This window comes from Scaptodrosophila lebanonensis, unplaced genomic scaffold, assembly GCF_003285725.1.
Source record: "Scaptodrosophila lebanonensis strain 11010-0011.00,11010-0021.00 unplaced genomic scaffold, SlebRS2 tig00000043-arrow-pilon, whole genome shotgun sequence".
NCBI classification, from domain to species: Eukaryota; Metazoa; Arthropoda; class Insecta; order Diptera; family Drosophilidae; genus Scaptodrosophila; species Scaptodrosophila lebanonensis.
The window spans coordinates 2240373-2265814 of record NW_022060545.1 but is presented as its reverse complement, the minus strand read 5'-3'; the positions used below and the strand labels follow the sequence as shown (position 1 = coordinate 2265814).

General features: G+C 38.0%; 3 protein-coding genes across 3 annotated transcripts in view; 2 read left to right on the top strand and 1 right to left on the bottom strand.

The window, feature by feature from the left end:
• Positions 1-25442, bottom strand: part of LOC115623083 (cellular tumor antigen p53-like) — a 194143-nt gene that overhangs the window by 119832 nt on the left and 48869 nt on the right. The window contains exon 2 of the mRNA XM_030517287.1: positions 9719-11068. The gene's annotated coding sequence lies outside the window, so the exon portion shown is untranslated. The remainder of the gene's footprint in view (positions 1-9718; positions 11069-25442) is intronic.
• LOC115622236 (prolyl 4-hydroxylase subunit alpha-1-like) lies at positions 10684-13390 on the top strand. The gene is made up of 8 exons (XM_030516133.1): positions 10684-10741; positions 11483-11648; positions 11709-11860; positions 11934-12084; positions 12146-12342; positions 12404-12975; positions 13031-13196; positions 13257-13390. The coding sequence occupies exons 1-8, from the start codon at positions 10684-10686 to the stop codon at positions 13319-13321; spliced, it is 1527 nt and encodes a 508-aa protein (XP_030371993.1). The 3' UTR covers positions 13322-13390.
• Positions 13822-17809, top strand: LOC115623084 (prolyl 4-hydroxylase subunit alpha-1-like). Its single transcript, XM_030517288.1, has 7 exons — positions 13822-14031; positions 16109-16260; positions 16323-16473; positions 16535-16731; positions 16793-17358; positions 17415-17580; positions 17640-17809. Exons 1-7 carry the CDS (start codon positions 13823-13825, stop codon positions 17693-17695), a joined length of 1497 nt encoding a protein of 498 aa, XP_030373148.1. The 5' UTR covers position 13822; the 3' UTR covers positions 17696-17809.

The following is a 25442-nucleotide window of genomic DNA, read 5'->3' as shown; positions in this document are numbered from 1 at the left end:
ATGAATAGCAAAAGATATGGGAAGTCGTCGAGTTGCATAACTTTGTGCGCCAAACGCCTAAAGTATGTCCATATCTCTCAAATCTCTGCCATAAACATATATACTTGTAGTAGAAGCTTATAAGAAATACTTTGGCTTTTTTTATTACATAAGGCGCATTTGTCGGAAAGTTAAGAGGCAGGGAAACAATTCTGTGAGGACCTAGAGGACCTATACCTTACACCTTTAGTCCATTGAACTAATACTGCAATGGTAGCTTTGGAGACCCAAATGGTACACTGATAAAAACACACGTAAATTTAAGTGGGTTTCATTCACGCCAAAGGTCCCTTTTTTTATAATAATAATATAATTTTTTTCGCACTCCATTTGGTCTACTCTTCTGTTTTAAATCATTTTTAATTATCACATTTCGTAATGCATACTTATTTTTATAGAACAATATTTTTATGACAAAGCAATTTTTTCCAATCTATTTTTGTTTTTTTATTGTAAATAATAATAAGAGTGGTTTTCTCTATTTATAGATTGTTAAATTAAAATTGGGAAATAACTGATTGAATAGCCCAGAACTGCTGAAAACCGACTTGGGAATTCTAATCAATGTTTGCCTCTAATTTACATTTAAAAATAAATAAATATTAAAGCTGAATAAAAACAATAAAATTTACAATGGATTATAGTAATTTTATTTTAACTATTTATTATTTAAAGTTTATTAATATTAAATATTAATTAATTCATATATATTAAGATTAAATATGGTTGAACATTAAATTGAGCATGACAAACTTGAATGATAAAGATTAAGGCTCATATTTAATGTTTTTCATTTAAATACGAAATATTAGAACATTGAATTGAATATGAAAATATTCAACTTTATTATGAGTGTAGTGCGGAATTATTTGTTTTTAATATTTCCTATTTGATTACTTTTGTATTTATTTATGAGCTAAGTAGTTAGCGGTTAGCTGATTTCAAAGACAGGAAAGGAATATACATATTGTTTATTTCAATTTATTCTGAACACTTTATAATGAGAAATATTAAATTTTTTACTTAAAATATTTTGGTTCAGTGGTCCTCTCACACTCTACTACCAATTTAATGTGGAATTTTCATGGCCATTTCAATCGGCTGAGCAAACAGAATACTTGACCGATAAAATTTCAATTATGCATCTAAGTGCAAGTACTTAGTTGGAAATTGTAGCGCGATTTATTCCCTAGGCAGCTGAGCGGAAGCCACCCCAAGTCGAATCTGACCTTGAATAACATATCACAGATATTGGTCTGGACGTCAAGCGGGGTCGAGTCACCCAGCGGGCCTAACAGCCGAACCGAACCGTACTGCCGAGGCTCGTATTACGAATGCACAGCGCGTGACTTCCAGTTAAGACCTAATTATGTCAGTTACTCATACATATGAGATTGCAGGCAGAGCCACAGCCAGAGTCAGGATTTTGGGCACGGGCACGGGTATGGCGAGCGGTCCTGCAAGGAAGCCGGTGCAAAAATATGAGATGAGTGGCAAAAGGATTTCATGCTATGAGGAATGTGTGCGTTGGGCACGTTCGCCTAATGTTGCCAGCAACAACAACAACAACAAAAGAAAGAGCAGCATTCAGAACTGAAAGGGGAAGCTGTCGCTGCATTTCAGCTGCGGAAGGTGAACCCACAAAGCCCTGATGGGCTGGCGATGACGCAATTTCGAGCCATTCCTCAGAAAGATTTACAAACGAATACAAAAAAAAAAAAAAAATCAACACAAATGCCGGGCGAAGGTGGGCGGCTGCAAACAACAACAACAACAACAGCAGCTACAGCAGCAGCAGGAGTTTTGAACAAGGGGTGCACAGCCACACGTTGATGTCCTTCAGAGGAATAGCTGGCGAGGGTTGATTCACCACCCATTCCCATTCAGCTCGTGGTCCGTAGTCCGTAGTCGTTCATTCATTTCGTTTAAACAGATTTCAGCTATTATAATGATGCGATTTCTGTGAACGTGCGCTATGGCAGCGGCTGCAACTGTCGTCGGTGTTGGCAGAATAACAACAACAACAACAAAAGCAACAACAACAACAACAGTAACAACCCCCAAACGCAATTCAGTCAGTCACTGAGTCAGTGGGAAAGCCCATTCACCCAGTTATTTGCCGATTCCTGTGTGTGAGAGAGACTTTCTGTGTGTGTGTGTGTGTGTGTGTGTTGGTGTTGGTGTGTGTGGATATCCTTTGTCCTTCGGCTCGCCTGCGCGCTTAGCAACAAGCTATAAATTTCGTTCTATGCAATACATAGGTAAAATAAATTCGCGTGGCATCTGGCGCTTTATGCACCCTGAACGGGCGGCTCTAGCCATCGTTAGTGTACGTGTGTGTTTGCATGTGTGTGTGTGTGTGTGTTTTCAACCCCTGCAGCGGTCCATGTGAGCTGTGGTTGCGAGTGCTGGAGTGCTGGAGTGGTGAGTGGTGGCGTCGTGAGTGGTGGCAGTGGCAGTGGCGCAGTAATCGCAATCGTCAACGGCGTCATTGTCGGCGTAATATAAACGTTTGTAATTTCTATTGCTGCGATGCTTGTGGAAAATTCCATGTCTTGCCACAAGGAAATGCGTATTATGTACAAACATATCTACATACACATGCACACATACAAGTGCCGCATACGTGTATGCACATATGTATGTATGTATGTATGAATGTACATACACATATGCACATGTGGAAACACATACTTGTGGAAGCATTGAAGGACTTTTCAGATTTTACTCGCGGAAATTGAAAGCCACAGTTTCCATTATCTTATGTATATCTTAGGTATATACAAATAGAAGGGAGCTTAGGCAAGCCGGGTTAATATTTCTTTCTCTCTTCATCTTTTTTTTCCATTCCCTTTGTATTACAAAGATGACCATTTTTCAGTTCTTTTATATCTGGTTGTCGTTATAATTGTATATTTTTGGCAGTGCTTAGCAAGTATTTTTCCATTACATTTTTCCCCACTTGGGAGTTGAATTTCCTATTTCAGCACTCTTTAACGGATTTACGTGCTTAGCAAGTATTTTTCCATTACATTTTTCCCCACTTGCGAGTTGAATTTTCGTAGATTTCGGTCACCGACACATTTTTTCCTATTTCAGCACTCTTTAACGGATTGTCTCGGATTCTTTTGAGTTAATGATATGTCATATGACATATGTACTTTTTTAAACACTTTAAAAAGTGCTGCAAGTCATTAATTCAAAACCAATAAATTAATAAAAATAATACGTGCCTTGAATGTCAAGTCTGCCCGACTATAAAATTATATTCAACTTGCGCGTAATGTATTTTTTAATATTCATCTTTGCTTAGTTTGGCTTTTTAATTCCAAAATCTAACTATAAAGATATATGTTACTACTTGATAAGCTGGTGTGTCTTAAAGGACATTTTTGAAATAGTATTTCTAGGCGATAGAAGTCTAAGTTACTATGATGTCGTTAGAAAGGCTCTTTTATTTTATATACTTTGATTATTTGTATGAAGTATTGAACTTTGGAAGGAATCATACCAGATGCTTTAAAGGAGAAAGGCTTTTCATACGCAAAACAAAATCCAGTAATATTGCCCAATTATTTCCTAGTCACTATACTTGGCATATAATAAGGCACGAGAGTATATAAAATGTATTCTTCTATATTTCTGTGGTACCTTTGAATATAGTAGGGAGTTTCTTGGTTTCATGTAATATTAAAAATAATAGATAATTCTAATACTATGCGCCCTTTGGTGTTGAACAGATATCAAATAATAGGCAGTCTTGGGGTTCATGGAACACAGCAGTTCTCCCCATTTACATGTATCTGCCCTGAGCTTCTTCTTCACATGTTTCTTCATTTGAAGCCACATTAACTTTTGTGCAAAATAGGAGTTTCATTTCATATCGTAGATTACTTTCCCTGCACGACACTACATCCTACTCAGTCAGGTGTGGCGATTCGCACACAGGCAAAGTGTTCAGAATATTGCCCATCCATCCTGTACCTGCCTGCCGGGATGGTTGTCTGGATGGGTGCCTGCCTGTAAGGCCATCTGTCTTTTAGCCTGATTACAAAACGTTGCTGTCTCCTCTTCTAGGCCGCCCACTCATCGTCATTTTGACTCGGCGACTCGTCTCGTTTTTCATAATCATCTTAATAATTTCACAACTCATGTCTTTATTACATTTTCCTCCCCTCCATCCTGCAGCATTATCATTTTCTTGCTCCCCATGGAATTTTTTAATTCAAACAGAGCAAAGTATCTCTCATACATTACAAAATAAATAAAGGTATCTCGTGCGTGCGTTGCATGCCTTGGGCCTAGCCCTCACATTCCCTTCCCTTGTCCCTTTTTCCTAATACTTCCACAAATTATGCGTTCCGTGCTGTTCCCGGCGCCAGTGCCAGTGCCTGTTTCGGCGGAGGCGGTGGCGGTGGCGGCGGAACCACCACATTTCATAAAAGATTTTCCTACTCTCGTCTACCATTTCAGGGGCGCCGTTATTGTTGTTGTTGTTAGTGCCAACCAACAGACTGTAATTTAATCTCCGCGCATTCCCCGTTAGACGCTGGCAAGAAAATAGTTTCGCTAAATGCAACAAGTGTAATAATATCGGGTTTAGACCCCCAACCCTATGGATGCTTTTAGGGAAAATGCATGAGAAAAGTTGTTCCGAAATACAAATACCGAAGTTTCATAAAACCGATGGCCGCAGATAGATATGGAAACACAAAATGTATTCGATTTATGAGTTATATGTAGGTGTTAAGGTTTACTAAAAAGCTTGCGAGAATAGTTCAACAAATTTCGAAGTCAAATGAATCAGTCAATGTCTGAAAGCGTTTCTTGTCGTAAGATCCTCGTCCCTAATAATCCTTAAATTTTTGATTCGGAGCTAAGACTATTCTTCATAGCTATTCCTTAAAAAAAAAAACAACTAATTTTGCAAAATCATTGCGGCTCCTGCTTTTGAGGACCCCTTTGAAAACAGTTTTTAAAGTATTGTCTTTGATTAAAATGTTGTTCGAAAATGGTTATACTTGTACTTGTATAAGGCTTGTTGGTGTTGTTGTTATATAGAAATTGCTCATAAACAGAATATTATTTTTCATATGAGAAAGAAAGTAAAGTCGAGAACAATTCTGAATTTGATGCGACAGTTGCTTTTCTTCCATAAATTTATTTATTTTTTTGGAGTGCTTTCGCCATTAAATGGATTCAACTCTATGGTACTCACGAACACAAAAAAACAAAAAATGTATACGAAAGGGCGTCTATATTTGATTTAAATTGCCTAACAAAAACGTGAACTAATGTTTTATGTTTTTATAATACTTATTATTGTTTTTGTTTGTGGCGCATTGTAAACACGCATAAATTTCGACTTGATTAAAGCCTCGAAAACAAAAAGTTTTTTTGGCTGAGACGGCTGTTGAAGGTAAACCAAACAATAGATCACACGAAACGGCAGCGCAACCAAAAAATACTGAAATAATATGCATAATAAAAATAAAAATCATAAAAGAGAAGCAGCAGTAACCGTTAAAGCCAAGAAACCCCGTTAAAAGCACGCGTAACGCCCACACGAAAAAAGCCAGAGTTCATGCTATAAAAAATAAACAAACACAACGAATTTAGAAAAACAGTCAAATACACACATGCTATATATATATATATATATATATATATATATATATATGTATCTATATATATACTATATACTAGTATGCATACGTGTGTGCTCGTATTGGTGTTACAATAGGCCCCCATAAATGGTACACGCGAGTGTGCATGTGTGTGTGTGTGTGTAAATGTAAGCACACCCATACGTATACAGACTCATCCATTTTTATGGGCTCTCGTGCGGTTTAAAGCTATTGATTTGTGACACCGCCTAATCAAAGCCCCAAAAATGGGGCACAAAACTCAGGAAGCAGGTTTTAAAGCCCAATGCCTATAAAGCAGACCGTGTTGAAGAACATAACGACTTTCAACGGACACTAAAAAGCGGATAGCGAACATTGAACAGCAACATTAATATCCATCTCCCCCTATGTCGTACAAGTATGTATGAAATGTTTTAGAAAAATCAGTTTAATTTTTTCAAGTAGTTCAAATTATTTCAAATGTGTCCGTATATAATGTCTGTGTGTATTTAATCAGCATAAGGAGACAAATATGCAGCATGAACTTTTTAACCATTTCTTGTTTTAACCATACGCAGAGAAAGCTTATTATCAACTATATATATACATACACCTAATTCTGTTTTTACACGGTCCTTTTTCTACACGATTGATATAACGAGATTTGAAAATTAACAAGAAAGGTATGACAAAGTCGAGCAGGCTCAACTCTTAAATGCCCTGTACCACCCCACAAAAAATAAATTAATTTAATTTAATTAATTAATTAATTAAATTAAATGATTTTAATTAATTAACTAAATTAAATATAAAATATTCCATACATGCATACATACATTTACATTTACATCAGAATCGTGTTTATGCGTGTTTGTGTACTTGTACATATGTATGCTATAACTTTCTTTCTGATCAACCTATCATAATGAAACTTAGTATACGGATATATAATTACTAACTGGATGTGTCTATCAAATTTAAAATTTTTTAAATTCCAAGAATTACGGGAGTTATAGAAAATCTTGAATAGGGGGGGAGTCGGAAAAATGAACAAACTCGTCCTTTCTCGGGCTTAGGAGAATCTGTATACCAAGTTTGGTTATTCTAGCTCTTATACTTTCTGAGATCCTTGCGTTCATACAGACAGACGGACAGACAGACGGACATGGCTATATCGACTCGGCTTGTCATGCTGATCAAGAATATATATACTTTGTGGGGTCTGCCACGCCTCCTTCTGTGTATTACATGTACACTCGCACAAAACTAATATACCCTTGTACCCTTTGGGTACAGGGTATAAAAATTTCATATACATTTCTTTAGAGCTAAGGCACCTATCAGCTATTTTTGCATATAATTAATGTCTTTTTTTACACGGTTGTTTCTGGAACCACTCTAGCGTGTAAAAACAGAATTAGGTTTATTATTACTTGAAGCATATCATTATTCATAATATTTTTGTCATTTATGTGACTTTTTTCAGTTTTGCCCCAAATCGGTTATTTGTATTAGTGTCCCACCATAATTTGAAATTTGATCAAAATTAGTAAGGATGCTCAACAGTTAGGCTGGCACCATCAAGACGTTCTAATACATGACAGATATCTTAATCATGAGTGTGATTGGCCGAAATCAATGACAGATTTATTCAAGGGAAACTGCATAATTTTTATTAGAATATTCAAAGGGTTTTCGTACCTGATGGTCTTGCGAACATACAAGGTGCGTTCCAAGGTAAACAGGACTTTGTGAATCTATCTATATGTCGACTGGTGCGTTAGAATCTGCTATCTTTATCGATTGTCATGACATTTCAACGATTGGAAGTGAAGTTATTGCGTTTTAAGTGTCAGTATGTTTGTGTTATCGGTGTGAAAATGAGCTTCGAACAAAGGGCCAACATTAAATTTTGTCTTAAAATTGGTAACTATTTTGAATAAAATAAATTGATTTTGCCGAAAAAGCCAATTGTTCGGTTTTTTTTTAGAAGTCCTGTTTACTTTGGAACACTCCTTGTAGATAAACCGAGCTGGTCTTCAAATTATTAAAATGTGTTTTATAGCGGCAGCTTTTTCGAATAAAATTAAAAAATAAATACAATTTTCATGGATGATAAAAGTGAAAGGAAACCCGAAGCTAACTTCTTGTGACATTCAGTTCTATAGCTCTATGTATATATGTTCCATTAAACGTTCCTTTATGGCTGCTTCTTCGCCCCAGGAGAAGTCAAAAAGTGTATGTCGATTTGCGTGAAATGTCAATATGCCGACACTTGTTAGTTGGTCTCTTGACCTTTTCTGGCACTCGTAGAGCTTGAAGTTCAGTCGTTGTACTATATAAGAGTAGAAGCGAAATGTGCCTTACCCCACACCTTAAAGTAGAATACTCAACAAACCCTGTTCAAGAACTTTTGTTTATATGTACTTGTAGTTTGTAGGACGAAGATTCAAGTTTATTGGTTATTTGGTAATTGTGATTTTTTTACTTGAAAATATACATTCTAAGTACTTCAATTTACCATATTTGGTTTGAAGAGAAGGTGTACTATAGCCTACACATTTTAATTGCAACGGCTTCAGAGCCATATACCCATGCGTACATACAAGTATATAAACAAAAGTGTATGTTTGAGTTCACGTTTGAATGCTTAATTTTTCTGTGCATGGTATTTATGCTCTTTTTTGTGTTCTCCTCCAATCCATTTTTTGTTGGTTGTGTTTTTTTACCTTTATGCGGCTTGCATGCATTTGGTGTTTTTATATTTCTTTCCTATTTTCGATTTTTTACTTTAGGGCCACTTAGAGTCAGTCGAAAAGAAACGGTCGGTTCGAAAGACTGACGAAGTGGATGTGTATGGTCCGGCACCAACTGATTGTATGACGAACTAACGAAACTAACGAATGGACGGACAGACGGACGGACAGATGGACGGTGCGGACAGAAGTACAAACAGCAGCAACAATAATAATAGAGCTGAGTCGACCTTTGAAAAGGCAAGCAGCTAAGAAACACACACAATAATGGGCTCGGTCCTAAGTTTACTTTGCCTTTTTCACTTTTGATATTTTGACATTTTCATTTGACAGCTGATTGAAGGGCCCAAACGACGAAAAACGGCGGCGCTGGCTAAGGCGAAGGCGGAGGAGGAGGAGGAAGCGGCGGCGGCGGCGGCGGTGTGTGGAGTGATCGAAGCAAACAGGCCCTGACATGCTGCCGTATGGTGTGGTGGTATCAAGTGCCCCAGCGAGGCACAGTGGCACAGTGGGTGGCTAAAAAATATCCCTAAGACTAAAATAAAATCTCTACTTCATTTTTTATCAACGGCTTGTTAGAGATTTCGAGATATGAAGAGGAAGATTTTATTTAGACATCTGCATATTTTCTATATCTTCAGGTATAGTTTGCTGTTTTGAGATTGTGTGTGGGGGACATTTTATATACCAATGTTGAAAGCAAGACCATTTATAGTCTTAGAATCGGTAGTGCATTTAATATGATTCTTCACCTTTAATTTTTAATTATATTTTATTATTTAAGTATTTTAATTTTAATTTGTTTTCTTCTAACTTTTATTGCTATATTTTTTCATCTCCACTTCTTTTCTGATAGGTCTAATAACGTATCTCTCCACTCTATGCTGTGAATCGGGGCATAGCTGGCCGTTTAGCAAATAAAATTCCCCCCACCGTGTCGGATTCGTTATTAGATATTTTTGTCATTTTTATAGGCTTTTTTATTTCTTTAGTTTTACTTAGTTTAAGTTCTCTATTGTATTGTATTGGTTTTTTTTTTATGTACATCGACTGCATTGTTTGGCGATGAAAATAAATAAATAAAAATGTAGAGCTCTTAGGTTGTAGGACTAGTTAAAAATTAGTAATGCTGTTAAGTTGTAGCACAATTAAGGGATTTAATCTATGAAAGAACTATGGGTCCTTATAGATTGGATTATAGCGACTTGTAATTTATAATGTAATTTATAATCTTTCTGATCATATATACATATATGTACATATTTGTATATAGAATGATATTAGTTCATTACTTACCTGCTTTTTTTATGTCCTCAAGCGATAGTTGTCCCACTGTGCGTAACTTTGGGCAGAATGTGGTAATGTGTGCGCGTGTGTGTGGGGCACACTAGGCCCATACACGAGTAGGTATTACTGTGTGACATGTTTGTCGAAATTTTTTGAAATTTGTTTGGTTGCTGTGTTCGTCGTACGAGTATAGAGTATAGTATTGCTTTCGGCTGTTGGAGGTTAGGTGTTTGCTGCAGGCTAAGTTGCGCTTAATGGCATGGCGTGCATTTACTTTTAGCGTCAAGTGTCGTGCTGATGTTTGTCATGCCTCGACACACACACACACACACATATGTATATATATACATTTACTATACGAGTATATGTAGGTATATATATTTATTTATTTTTCGCCGTGTTTGTCTAACTGCACTTGACAGTTGGTGCGCATTAGCCTGATCCAATTTAGCACTTGATGCGGGGCGAGCAAGCGAAGGCACATTATGGGCACGAACCTTTAGCACTTAGCCATTGTGGAAGCGAAATGCCCCGCGGCGTGGCTACAGCTTCTTGGCCTTCTCGGTCTTCTCGGTCTCTGCACCATTTTCGTGCATTCGCTCTCTTTGCAGTTAATTGCCGAAAGTCGAAAAAAATAACAAAATGCTGGTAATGACCTCAGCTAATTGTGTGACAAACTTTGCTTTTATTTTCCTGCCTCACACACGCCTCGCGCTCCCTGCCCCTTCCCCTTCCCCATCCCTTTCGACGCCTTTAACAACACATTTTATTTCTTTTCTGTTGCCTCCGACTTTTACGTAATTTCCTTTCTGGGGAACCGCTGCACAAAAAGCTAATCGCACACATTTGCGCTTTCATTTTCATTTCACTCAACATTAGTTTCAGGTGGCCTTTTTTTCTGCTTTCCAATTATGTCCTTCAATGGGGTTCAAAGGCAAAGGGTACGTATAGCTTTAGGCCCAAATTAAGATTAAATGTCAGCAAAATCCCATTCTTTCTTCAATCCATCACGTGAACTCTATTACTCAGATGGTAGGAATGGCTCCATGGTCTAAGGAAAGCCAGAGTCTCTTATCGTCTGCCACATAGTCATTGTGTCCTTAGTGAATCTTATTATGTGATGATAGCTGATCCTGCTGCAGTCTAGGATGAAGAATTTGAAGAAACTGCAGCCATCATTAATCTTACTCTGGAATGCGCTTTTTTCCAGATCCAAAATATAATTCTCTCTTATCTGAATTGTTATTTTCTGATGGGAAATCTCCACGCCATTAACTTGCTTAAAGAAAAGATATTCTATTGCATTGGTCGTTTTCACAGTTTCTTTACAGATTTCACCTTAAAGTCTAATCAGGGAGTCTGAAAATAGAGCGGAAAATTCTTGAATTAGTTTCATTCGCATAAATAATTGCAGATTTATATTCTGATTTCAGTCATATAGCCGTGCAGTTTTTTCTTCCGGTTATTATTGGGAGTGGGGTGTAGTTTTAGGCGTTATACTCAGACACACCTCTCCATTTTTGTAGCCTACATACAATTCTGTCTTCTTCTTACCTATTACTAATGCAATTAAATCTTTTTGGACATACTTACAACACACTGTTTGGCTCGCTATAAGTGCTTAATTTTCAACGGTAGCTTATGCATTTCAATGGAATCCAATATCTAATGGGACAAATAAATCATAATTTTATGGAGCACCTTGCTCTCGACTATTTAGTTGAAAAGAATCAGCTATGTTGAAAGCATTTACGTGCTGTTGTTTAATTTTAGTATTGCCCGCACTTTCAATAGCCTTTTTAAATGATCCAGATAATCCAAAAATTTACACAACTTCAGTGACGGGTCTAAGCGAGTTAAAGGAGCTGGAAGACCTATACATCGACGAGTTGAACGAGTATACGGATTTATTGCAACAGAAGGTGCATTCCTTGAAGCTGTAAGTTCTATTCTAAAGTTGAATTATTTAAATTCAGGAGAATCTTGTACTACTTTGCAGATATCTTGAAAAACTGAAGCTGGAGAAATTGGAAAATTATGAACAGCGTGTGCAATATGTATCAAACCCCTTGAAAGCCTTTGGTCTACTTAGACGAACGCATCAGGATTGGCCCAAGTGGCACAACTACACCAAGTCTGACATAGGCGCAGGTAAGGGTATCTATGTGGGAGGAAAACCATATTTTATAATTAACTATAATTAATGGTATCTTTTTTTGTGTAGCAAAATTGATTGCAATGGAACAGCTTCTGGCTAAAGCCCCTGGTAACGATGACATGATGGAGGCTTACAAGGGAATGCATCGCATCGAAGAGGTGTACGATCTAGAAGCGGCAGATATGGCTAAGGGATTGTTATTGGGAAAGCAATATGAGTAAGAATCACCGTAAGTCTCTTCAAAGAACACGGTGGCTTACTGATCACATTTTCCGCAGCGCTAAGATGTCCACAGCCGAGTGCTTAGCCCTCGGCGACTATATGTTCAATCAGAGTGAGTTCGCGAGGGCAGCCAAGTGGTATCGCCTCGGTCTATATTACAACACCGAGTATTCGAATGATGTATTCAAGCAGATATATGGATTTGAAAGTGATGAAATACGGAAGATGTTTCTTATCGCTCGAATTAAAGGAGGTAATATATGGAGCTTGTGATATAAACTAAAAATAATCGTCGGTATCGACACCGATCGCAGCTAGTGTGGATGATGTGCCGATTTATTTAAGAGAACTTTCCCATGGGCCGCACACTCCACTTTGGAAATCAGAGAAAGGAATACCCACAGCATATCAAGAGGGTTGTTGGGGTCGACTTCCTAGGCGGAGAGACCTAACCTGTCGCTACAACTCCACAACATCCCCTTTCTTACGGCTGGCACCACTGAAGATGGAGATGATTAGCTTGGACCCCTACATTGTGATCTACCGTGACGTGCTTTCTGAGCACGAAATTCGTTTGGCAACCGATAAGTCTAATTATGGAGTCATGTTTGACACCTGGACCTATGACGCTGACCCCAGAATTAAACTAGAACGTATTAGTAAAGGCGGAATGCTTTACACAAAGGAGTTATCCGTAGTTAACAAACGGATTGAGGACATGACTGGCCTAAATGTATCTCTCACAGACGAGCTGCAAATGGCCAACTATGGCCTGGGGGGTCATTTCTTACCTCATTACGATTTTGTGAATTTGACGCGGCGTACAACATTGACGCGCATTTTTGAAACAATTGGAGGCGATCGCCAAGTAACGGTTCTCTTTTACGTGAGTATTTGCTCAACTTTGAATTTGTTCGATTTCTAGAAGGACCTTTCATTAGACTAGCGACGTTGAACTCGGCGGTGCGACTCTGTTTCCGAAGCTTAATATTACTGTACGGCCGGAAAAGGGATCTGCATTGATTTGGAATAACTTGGACCACACGGGGCAACCGGATGTATTGACAGAGCATGGGATTTGTCCAGTGATTGTGGGTTCCAGATGGAGTAAGTTTTATAATCAGACTTTAGTTAATTGCGATGGCGTAATGAAGCATTCCCTTGCAGCACTAACCCAGACCCTGGCCGAATGGGATCAAATGTTCAAGAAACCCTGCAATACAAAAATATAGGAAGTCTGGAATTGGCTGCACTATCACTATAATATAAATACAAATCGTTTTTGTTTCTAAATCAGCAAATAATAAGCCTTTACATTGTTGTAAAATTGGGGCGTTGAAAAGTTTAAGTGACAAGTGAGGGTAGTGGCGACCAATGCTTAAATGAGGAAGTATTATTTTTTCATTCGACGCAAGCCCTTCATATATAGTATCGGAATAGAAGAAAAGTGCTGAGAGACGGAAACGATTTACAAAAGTAGAAAACATATCACCTTAAAGTTTTTGAAATATGGTTAAAAATATGGAACCGCATGGAAAAGCATGTGGCTGATAGAATCGATTCGACATGCAAATCAATTAACGTTGGATGTTTTTTAACCCTCTATGACATTATTATACCGTTCTAATCAGTAATTAAAATATGCCTAACAAATCAATTTCATGTGTGAGATTCTCGTTATGCAGTCATCGTCTTTTTAGTTCATTGAAGTGTAAAAGACTTGTGTATCGGAAATGTTGAATATATTTCTAGGATTTGTTTGTTTCACGCTGTTGTCCTTCTTGCAGCCTTCGGAACAATTAATTAGCAATTCAACAAACTCAAAGCTCTACACTTCATCTGTGTTAGGCCTAACAAAGCTGAAGGAGATCGAAGACTTATACATTGATGAGTTGAGCGATTATATGGAGTTATTGCAGCAAAAGATGCACACCTTGAAGCTGTGAGTTATTTACTGAAGTTTGGTATTTCCCTAGCTGATTCATTATAATATTAAATGTATTGATTTAAAAGAGACTATTTCTAATAATTACGGTGTTTCAGTAATATTCCAATAATTGGAAAGTTGATATTAGTGCTATGATTAAGCGAGATGACGTGCGAAAAAAAAATCTAATCTGACTTAGAATAATCTCAATTATTTAAGTAGTGGTAATGGGTGATTACTATAAAAGGATTTTTAGGAACTTTTTTTCATAATCCTAATGAGGTTCAGAGTGAATAATATTCAGATTTACCGATACAGTATAATTTGCTTAGCTGCATCCAATACTTTGCACAGACTTTTGAGGCAGCTATCCTAAAAATGCAGCTAACATAACTTTAATTTGTAAGTAAAATTTATATCTTTTGCGGTTTGTTGACAATATATGAAGTTGTATTTTGTAATTTGTTATTGGTTATTGTTTGTACATACATACATAGTTAATTCTTCATACGGTTTCAGTAATTAAATTTATATTACATTTTTTAACATTCATCAAATTGCATTAAAATAGTCTGTAATTTTTGCCTCCAAAACCCAAAACTAACAGGGACCATTTGTTGTTACAGCAACATACGACTATAATTTCAATTTATTCAAGTATATGTATATATATACTTTTTGGATTTTTCAAAGAGTATAAAAAAAATAAATAAATAAGTTCCAAAAAGCGTACATTTATATGCAGCTGTGTCTATGAGCTTCTATGGGCGTGTATCTGTACAGTACAGAGAGAGCTGCTGGCGAAACATTGGCAGCTATTGTATTTATGACTACAAGGACAACTAGTAATCGTAATTTCTTTAATTGTGCAAAAACCGGACAAAAGGAATCGTCTCGACTTGCCAAATATTTATTAAGTATAATTGTGTTTTCCATGCTTACTTCATTACCTTACATTTTTAAGAGAAGTCGTACGCTCTCTTGCTTTTCCATCGACCACCCAAACTCCTACTTGTTGTTGTCTTCATACAACAGACTCAACAGCATACAAATGTAGGCAAGTTAGCAATCTGTTATACTGTTATACAACACATTCGGCAAGTTCTGTAAATTGAGTTTTTTCTTTCTTTTTTGTGTGTTTGTTATGTTATGGTGACAATTTTTGTGCTAATACATATAAAGGCCACTGTGAGTGAAACCAATTCATACGTCTCCATACATACATACATACATGCAAAAAAATCATTAATATAAGCCGCTGCGTACTTACATTTACATAAGGAATATTTGCGATCGCTTTAATAAAAAAATTATTTTCAAATTGAACACTTCACTTATTTAAATCACTCTTACAAACACTGAAAAAAATAAAAACAAAAATTGAGGCACACACATACATAAGTATGTATGTATGTACGCAGCACATTAATCGCGCGGTATTTTCGCATTAATAAACACATTAAGAACACTTCACACACAACTTAATATGTACATTCATATGTGTATGTATGCTTTCACATAATTTTTCCAATATTTAAACTTTTAATTAAACATTTTCTAAGAGTTTTCGGCAACTCCAAATAGAAACACCGCGACGCGTTCAACAGGTCGAGAAAAACTAAGCCTTGCATTGCAGCTGCAAGCACAATGCTCTCTCTAAGAATGTAAAAGTGAAGGCAAGGAATTAAAAATCATAACTGTAAGTCCGCTCTCGCGCCTCCCATACGTACATATTTCGTTTTATGCCAAATTAAAATTATAAAAGGACCAAGGGAAATTCCAAGAATTATTGCGTGGCAATTATTGCTTGTGAGAGGGGGGAGGGCGGGAGTATAAAAACATTTCATAGATGGCGCAGCTAACTTTGCTAATATTCATAGAAAATGGCTAAAAATGACTGACGATATGAAGCGCTTAAGTGCGAAAGGCACCAAACGTAATTATTTTCATACGAAATCACCTCTTGATGCTGCCAAAAGCAAATTTAAAAGAGTTTAAAAAATAACAAAGAATGAATCCAATACATTTTTTCTCTAGCTCTATTATATTGAGTCGCCCCGTAACATCGCTAGAATCTTCTTCTTTACCTTAGATATCTTGAAAAACTGCAGCTGGAGAAATTGGAAAATTATGAACAGCGTGTGCAATATGTATCAAACCCCTTGAAAGCCTTTGGTCTACTTAGACGAACGCATCAGGATTGGCCCAAGTGGCACAACTACACCAAGTCTGACATAGGCGCAGGTAAGGGTATCTATGTGGGAGGAAAACCATACCTATAATTAATGGTATTTTTTTTTGTGTAGCAAAATTGATTGCAATGGAACAGCTTCTGGCTAAAGCCCCTGGTAACGATGATATGATGGAGGCTTACAAGGGAATGCATCGCATCGAAGAGGTGTACGATCTAGAAGCGGCAGATATGGCTAAGGGATTGTTATTGGGAAAGCAATATGAGTAAGAATCACCGTAAGTCTCTTCAAAGAACACGGTGGCTTACTGATCACATTTTCCGCAGCGCTAAGCTGTCTACAGCCGAGTGCTTAGCCCTCGGCGACTATATGTTCAATCAGAGTGAGTTCGCGAGGGCAGCCAAGTGGTATCGCCTCGGTCTATATTACAACACCGAGTATTCGAATGATGTATTCAAGCAGATATATGGATTTGAAAGTGATGAAATACGGAAGATGTTTCTTATCGCTCGAATTAAAGGAGGTAGGATATACAGTTTGGGAGATAAACTAAAAATAATCATCGGTCTCCACACCGATCGCAGGTAGTGTGGATGATGTGCCGATTTATTTAAGAGAACTTTCCCATGGGCCGCACACTCCACTTTGGAAATCAGAGAAAGGAATACCCTCAGCATATCAAGAGGGTTGTTGGGGTCGACTTCCTAGGCGGAGAGACCTAACCTGTCGCTATAACTTCACAACATCCCCTTTCTTACGGCTGGCACCACTGAAGATGGAGATGATTAGCTTGGACCCCTACATTGTGATCTACCGTGATGTGCTTTCTGAGCAGGAAATACGTTTGGCCACCGATCAGTCGAATTTTAAGTTAATGGATGAGGTCTGGACCTATGAGAATAAAGATATGATGGAACGGATTAGCACGGCAGGTATGATATATTTAAAAGAGTTTGCCAATGTCAACCAACGGATTGAGGACATGACTGGTTTAAATGTGTCTCTCTCTGAGGAGTTGCAAATTGTCAACTTTGGACTGGGGGCCCATCTAGCACCTCATGGCGATTACGTCAATCTGACGCAACCATCAAAGCTAGCGACTTTATTTACAAAATTGGGAGGTGATCGCCTAGTGACGGTTCTTTTTTATGTGAGTATACATTTAGCCCTGTTCGCAAATGTATGTTTCTTCTTGCTACTCTAAAGACTAGCGACGTAGAGCTAGGTGGTGCCACTCTGTTTTCGAAGCTCAATATTACAGTATGGCCACAAAAGGGATCTGCTTTGATTTGGTATAATTTGGACCGATCCGGAAGGCCAGACGTGTTAACGGAGCATTGCATATGTCCGATAATTGTGGGTAATAGGTGGAGTAAGTATGGAACTGTATTTTCAGCTACAAGTGATATCTTAACGCTTAGAGCTTTGCAGCCCTAACCCAAACCCTGATGGAGTGGGATCAAATGTTCAAGAGGCGCTGCCTGTGATATAAACAAGAGACATCGGCAAGTGTGGAGATGCAGAAAAGTTCTGTTTTTGCTTTATACTTGTACTTGTACATGAATAAATAGAATGAAAGTGCTTATGTCTATGCTCATGTACAATGCACTTGTTGGTCTCTGCTGCAATTTCCAATTCCATTTTAATGCAATCCCAGAAGAAAGACAACACCAGAAAGCAAAACTCTTCAGTGAGAGTAAACACTGGAGTCGAGTCTGCAGGACAAATTACATTGCCAGTTCCATTCCTTTTGCCTTCCTTACCATGCCTTGCCATGCCTTGTGCTGTGCATTTCCTTAAGTGCTTGAAAGCTCACAGTTCGCCAGTACCGGGGCCCATAAGTGTAATCAACATGCAAGACAAACAATGCATTGTCCTCGGGGGTGGGCCAAACATGGCAGAAAAAATCGCGTTTTCGCCGACCCAGCGGTAGTCGAGGTGGGTTGGGTCGATGGGCTGGCTGATGGGTTTCTGGGTTCGTGGGTTGGTGGATTGGTGGGTCGCAGTGCTTGGAGTGGCGTGAAGTGGAGAAACGCGCGCCGTTCAAAACGAATTTGCCACAGCACTTGAGCGCTTAACAAGCTGGCATAGGGAAGGTGGCCATGTTATATTAAACAAGAGAGCAACAACAACAACAACAACACCGCCACCACGAACAACAGCTACAGCAACAGCAGCGATAATAATGACGGATAAAACAATTGCAACAACGGTAAACAAGAATTTGCTCGACACACCCATCAACCGGCGAACGGTAACCGGCAAGTGACGCTCCCCGTTTTACACTCAACACACACACACACACACACACACTCCCACGCATGCAGATAATACTCTGCAAAGGTGGACTCTATGTCGTGTGAGGATCTCACAAGAACCGGCGAACACGAGAGAGTAACAGCAGGACAGGGAGAGGGAGACTGAGAGCAGACAAAGTGAGTTCCCAGCCAGCACGCAATCACGCGCCATCGCTGCCACCGCACCCATTGTTGTTGCAGTTGTAGATGTTGTTGTTGTTGTTGTCGTTGTTGCTCTTGCTTTTGCTTTTGCTGTGTTGAGTATATAAGCATTAATAGGATGCTTTGCTTGCTGTTGCCATGACCGTTACCTATTTATCCCAAATGTTGTTTTTACTTATCTCTCAATGTGCAACGGTGGCGGCGGGACATCACAAACAACACATACATATACATATATTTAAGTAGTACGAGCATAGCTCGCAGGATAATGGAAGCACTGTGGAACAAAACGGGCTGCAATGTCTAATAAAGTACTAGAAGTACTTAATATAGCCAGCAAAGATCTATGGAAGTTCTTGGTAATACTATCGTGATAAGAACTTAATTAATAATTATCATCACGGAAATTTAAACAAAATTAGCTGCGTATTGTATTCCTAAGGTATTGCAGAAATTATTTGTAAAAAATTAATCGACAGTTCAACTTTTGCAACTTTTTTGTAACTTTTGTGTTACTTCCAATATTTCAAATTTTTTAAATATTTTTGATATTATTTCCAATGAATCCTAATATTTGATGGCAAAATGTGTACACTTCCAGTTACTATTGTGTACAAATGTGACCGGGACTCTACTTTTAAAAGCTTTACTTATTCATTAAAATCTATTTCATCACCTTCAAAGTAATCCTCGCCAGATGCAAGGTATGAATATGTACAAGTATAATGATTGTTTCGAGGCACAAAGCTTCTCCTAAAATGGTGTTAACCAATTCAATAGAAATGTTCCTAGTTATCAATTGACTATTCTGAAGCACAAATTCTTTAAATTTTGTAATGTGTTGTTCATCGATTGATGTAATTGGATGTGGTTCGTCTTCAACGCTTTCCTGAATCCCATCAAACAGTTTATCTCTTTCATATGCTTGTGTTTCTAATATTGTCGAAAGTCTTCTGAACAATCTCAACATTTCAGCTTTAGAAATTCAATTTTTTACAGAAAATTTAGCCAAACTTCTTCGTTAAATAATTCAGGTCACATTTCCGGGTCATATTTATACACATTATAATAGAATTAAGTCATTGCTTGAATAATGTTCAATTTTAAATTAACATGTTCTTCTATTATAATCAATCACAGGTCTTTGATTGGCTTCCTTTTCACATTTGCTTTGCGTTTTTAGCATACCGTTATAACTGATCGGTTAAAGCAATTGATTTACATTTGGCCCACTGTGTAACAGTAACATCATCATCATCAGTCATTGTAGTCAGCGCGTCCGTGCTGCTGACGATGACACGACGTTGGTGGTGACGGTTGATGGAGATGGAGGCGGAGGCAGAGACGCTGACGCTGACGGCGGCGACGTCACAGCGCGTGTGAGAAATCATCTTTTTAATTTTCACAATCAACTGTTTTTGTTGTCGTGGCTGGTTTTCTTCTTTCCACTCGGCTACCATTCTCAATTTTGTTTTTCTCGTTTTCACGTTTCATGTGTGTGTGTGTATGTGTGTGTGGCAGGGTGGCAGGGGATGGTAGGGTAAGGGACTGGGAAAATTCGCTGCCCTGTCTGGCAGGAGGAGAGGCATCAGCAGCTGGCGAACAGCAAGCGTCCACTAGCTTTTTGTTTGTGGTTTATTACACGCAAATAAATTAAATTTATGTTTGTTTCCATTTTCAGGCAGTCACCGTCACCTCGAGTATATATGTATATGGCCTGCCCCCTCCCCTCCTCGCCTTCCACTGCCTCTGCCCTTGGCACTACTGCTGCTCGCACATTTGTTTCCATTTGAGTTGTAATTTTTCCTACGCGATTTCAGTCATAGCCCCGACCCAGTCCTGTTCCCATCCCAGCCCGACCCCTAATCACCCCCTTTGAACTTCAATGTGTCTCGTTTCGTTTCGTTTCGTTTCCCTTTCTGATTGTTTGCTGCTCTTTATTAATTTCATCATTTCATGATTGCCGTTGTTGTTTGTGTTGTTGTAATTAACCTTTTGTCTTTGCCGTTGTCGTTGCCGTTGTTCATTTGGTCGATTTGGTCGATTTGGTCTATTTGTTTGCTGTCCATATTCATGTGTTGTCATTGCCATTGTCTGTGGTGCTGGTGCTGGTGATGGTGATGGTGACGGTGCCGAAGCCAGAGCCAGAGCCGGTCAAAAGGTACCGAAAAGGTACCATTGTAAATCGTCGCCCTCTGACCGCAGCTCCACACCCCCTGGTGTAGTTAAACCTTTACTTTTTGTTTGTGTTTTTGCTGCTGTTGTTTCGTGCTCGGACGTACTTTCTGACTTTTGGGTCACCATTGTTGTTATTGTTGTTGTTGACGTCGTTGTCGTTGTCGCCGTTCATGCTGTCCGTAAGATGGACAATTTTTAATGGGCAATTATGCACTTGACATTTGACGAGGGCGTATTTCTTTTTTAATGGTTAGCACTCATACATTTTTTATGGGCCACGTACACGTAATTATTATACAACACCTTGAGGGCGAAAGTGTTGTTACGCCCAAGAGATTTGCCGTCTCTGCTCCCAACTTTGCGTAGATGCCTTGCGAGTTGTAAGCTAATAAACCGAAGGATATTCCGGAATCCAGACGGAAATTAATTCCAAGGCAAAGTCAGGCGATTTTGTCCGGAACGTCAAGTGCTGATTACTAATTAATGCGAGAGAGAGAGAGAGAGAGAGAGAGAGACTCAGCATTAAAACTTCACGAAATTTTCCTCACGTGCTTTCTTTTATTTTTGAAACAAATATTATATTGGAATTTATACATGATGATCTTAAATAGTATGTTTGTTCAATAACCCAAAATTTGTTGAATGAATTAAATAACAGTCCAAAAACTAGACGTCATAAATATGTAATAACCCCATTTAAATATTCATTTTTATTCATCACAACTACAATGTGTTGCTTCACTATTTAGAACGATTTGAGTTTATCGATGTTCTAAAATTTTGAAATCTATACTTTGATAAGCGAAAGCAACCTATACCCAAACAAATAGGTTCATCCATATTGTATAGCTTGTGTTTTTATTAAAGAAGAAAGAAGCTGTAGTTTGTTTGTTAGTTGATTGACAGATTTTATTCAATTTAAAAAAGAGGTAGAGATGGCCACGTACGCAACGTTGAATTACAGCTCCGAAAAAGTGAGCAGTATTGTCATAGAAACATTTAAAATACAAAAAAGCTGGTAAGGTAATGATCGAAAGTCGCTTTAAATATAAATAAGTTATCCAGAGAGGAGAGCAGAAACAGTATTGTTAAATTTTATAGAGTTATAAAATATTTTCATTTCTCTCGCCTTCCTAATTTCTTGTCGTTGTACTAATTATATTTTAAAATGTTTAATGCGCTCATTGTGTATTGCTTTTGAAGTAAGCTTTACAGGACGTTTATTCGCTTCGCTGTCGGCATTGGATTTTGTTTTCCAATCTGATCCCAAACGTGCCATCTAATCGTTTGCAGGCCACTTTCAAAACACAAATGTGTAAAAAGTAAGCAGGGCCGGCCCAGAAGCACTTCGCTCCCTATTAAATGAAAATTCATTAAGATTTCATGCATGTGACAAAAACAAAAAATGATGATGCCATCAACATTTTTCCGCACAATTTTCCAATATTTTCACTCGCAGGCAGCGACGGACGCCTTTGGCGTAATTTCTTTATTTATACGCGCATTTATTTCTTGTTCAACGTATTATTTTCCTATATAAATTTACATTAACATTTTTTCGCGTCATTTGAGCAGAAAGCAAAAAAAAGGGCCCGAAAAACACATAAAAAAAATAAAGAAGAGCACCAGGACCAGAACCAGAACCGGAGCAAGAAGCAAAGCAATCCATGGCAATGGCAATTGCAGGCAAAAGAAAAGAAACTCATTAAAATTTTACGAACTTGATGTTCGACGCAGTTTTTCTCTTTTTATGGCCATTGCCTGTGTGTGTGTGTGTGTGTGTGTATGTAAGGCGTTTTTTGGGGTTTTCGGTGCCTTGCCACATTTTGCCTAATTTCATGGCCGGCCTACGTCAAGGACCCTGGCACATTAAAAATTTTGATCACGTTACGTTTTTTAATTGTTCCCTCGCGGCGCGCTCATTAAAACCAGTGCGCCAGGCCGCATTTTCCAGCCCCTGGCCCAGCCACTGCTCCCACAGCTCCCCCTCCCTCCTCCTAGACACATTTCCCAGGCGCTGCGGTCCAAGCGTTGGTGCCTGTAATTGAGACCTTGGCATGCGTGGAAAGTCACAGCCCGTCCTCTCAACAAATTTTCCCATTTGCGCTAGGCAAAAAATATTTAAATCTTTTATTGACTTACGTTTATTAGAATTTCTTTGAGACCCATCCGGGTTCTCTTTTTTTTGGCTTGTTTTTTTGTAATTGCTGCAAATCCGTATGAGGGTTTTACGACACTGAGAGTCACAGGCGAGTGGCAGCTATGTCAGCTATTTGAAAATTAGCCCTCGAGCAATTTAAATGCTGTAAAAAACACAAATAACATGGCTCAAGGCGAGAGCATGACACCCTCACATCGATATAGAGATGAGACGAGACGAGACGGGACCAGACCGATGACAAGGCTGCTTTATAGCCATTGCCTCGAGTTATTGGCTGAATTAAGAGCAAGCCGATTAACTTTCTCGAAGCCCACCGCCCAAGCGGCAAGCTAAAGATGTAATTATTCTTATACGAATGGCCTATTAATGAAGATATATGTGCGAGTATATGGCCTCCTGCTGGAGCAGATGAGTCACTTTTTATGCAGACATAAGCGTATTAGCGATACACGATCATTAAAATACAAATTACTTCGACAGTAGCTCTTATCGTGCATATACTTACTATATGTATATACAACTGTATAATAAAGGGTGTGTTGTTTGCTTATTGTGTAGAAGCTCGGTTTTCAAAGCAGCAACGCGTTGCCGACTAGTAACAGAAATGGTTTATCGAATGCCATAAATAAGAGAATGAAATGAAAGCAATTTATTGAACCTGAAGCTTAAAAAGTATTCATTTCTTCTATCAAAACGGTAATATGCAATTAAAAGTATATGGGCCATTAAGGCAAATTCTCTTTCCTGCAGCTTTTGTAAAATTATGTTTCCTTTCCTTTCCACTTCGATGGTGTCATAACACCATTTATCTTTTATTTGAAAAATGATGGTGCATACTTTTAGAGCGTACTTTTCGGCTTTGCAGCCAACGCACCTTTTTTTGTCAAAATAAATAAAAATTAACCAAAAACTGTCGCTTAGACTTCTTAGCCCATCACAATATATGTACGTCTGTTATATGAAGAGTTATTAATAACAAAACAATGATGAAATTTCCACAACTTCATTTGTAAATTGTAAATTATAAATATAAACAAATAAATAGGTAAGACATTTTATTATTGTTTCGATCAGTATTGTGGCTTAAACAATTTTTGAATTGTGTACAAAACCAATACTAAAGCATAAGATATGTTCCTTTTTAGAGATTTTGAACTCGGTGGGTCGTTGCATGGACATATATGGCCGCAGTCCCAACACACGCCATTCCAAACATCGTTTTGAAGAAAGTATTTTTTACTCTTTATTATTTGACATCCAATTGTTTGTGACCAAGTACAGCAAAATTTCGTTATGTTTGCTATAAAAAGTTATTAGGTACTACTAGTATATGTTTAGGTATGGTTGAGGATTATTGAATACACCAAATTCTGTTTTTACACGGTCTTTTTATACACGACTTTTTTAGCAACCAATCTACCGTGTAAAAACAGAGTTAGGTGTAGTCCTGTTCAATATCAAACTGTTATTTAATTTATGTAACCCAATGAGAGACCTACACATATATTGCTGTTTCAATTTTATAAAAAGCCCTTGTTCCCTATTTTGGAGCTTTGAAGCTACATTTAACAGCTGGCGTAACACTCACCCACTTTGTATTCTTTTGGTAGACACTTGGAAAGAGCAACGTCCGGTCTGCCAGTGCTAGGAAGAAGAGCCTTTGGATCTTTACCTGCGCAGTTCCATCCATTAGTTGCTTCTATCTTAAGATCGCACCAGTCGTTCATCTCTTTGCAAGGCTGGCATTCTACCTGGGCACCAACTCTACTAACTACTCGGAAGCTCTGAGTCAATGGTAACTGAAATTATTCGTAACTCAGTACTTACTACTTACTCAGGCCAATCCATAACCCCGCAAAAATAATGATCAGATGTTTGTTCAAATTATGGCACATTTTTGAAAATTTAAAATCAAATAATTTGACAAGCTACGCTACTAAATTTTAATAACTTGTATTTGTTCTAATCAAGTCCTTCTCGGACCATTCCGCTGAGCTTTATTATAATTTTCAGAAATACATCCATCTTTTAATAAAAGTTTTGGTATTTGATTCTGCAGCTCTGTTCCTTCTCTATCAGTTTCCCCAGTACATCATCATTCCAACTCAATAATTAAGAATTTTTATTTATTTATTTTAAAGGAAGTTACAATAATCAATGTGTGCGTTTATTTCTGAAATAGGCGTTCAAACTATCAAAAGAATAGGCCTGGAGCCATCGAATTTGTTAGCAAAAAGAACTTTTCAACTTTTTGTCTTCGCTTTATATTTTTGTATGTAGCTGTAAAATATAATATACATGTATATACCCTGCAAGTTGTAGAACTTGATGCTAATTCGATATCCTAAATGGAGGTAACTGGGTTCTGTTAGGGAGGATGCTGTCCTTCTGCTCACAATGGGGTAGGCAAGAGCCACTTAATTATAATGTTTGTCG

What these genes read in the sequence shown, in the direction of transcription:
- LOC115622236 (XM_030516133.1), top strand. Translation starts at nt 10,684, where the DNA reads ATGTCAGCAAAATCCCATTCTTTCTTCAATCCATCACGTGAACTCTAT. An exon ending in AAGGTGCATTCCTTGAAGCT is followed by an intron (nt 11,649 to 11,708) that starts GTAAGTTCTATT and finishes ACTACTTTGCAG; the next exon opens with ATATCTTGAAAAACTGAAGC. An exon ending in TATCGCTCGAATTAAAGGAG is followed by an intron (nt 12,343 to 12,403) that starts GTAATATATGGA and finishes CACCGATCGCAG; the next exon opens with CTAGTGTGGATGATGTGCCG.
- LOC115623084 (XM_030517288.1), top strand. Translation starts at nt 13,823, where the DNA reads ATGTTGAATATATTTCTAGGATTTGTTTGTTTCACGCTGTTGTCCTTC. An exon ending in CAAGTCTGACATAGGCGCAG is followed by an intron (nt 16,261 to 16,322) that starts GTAAGGGTATCT and finishes TTTTTTGTGTAG; the next exon opens with CAAAATTGATTGCAATGGAA. An exon ending in TAGTGACGGTTCTTTTTTAT is followed by an intron (nt 17,359 to 17,414) that starts GTGAGTATACAT and finishes GCTACTCTAAAG; the next exon opens with ACTAGCGACGTAGAGCTAGG.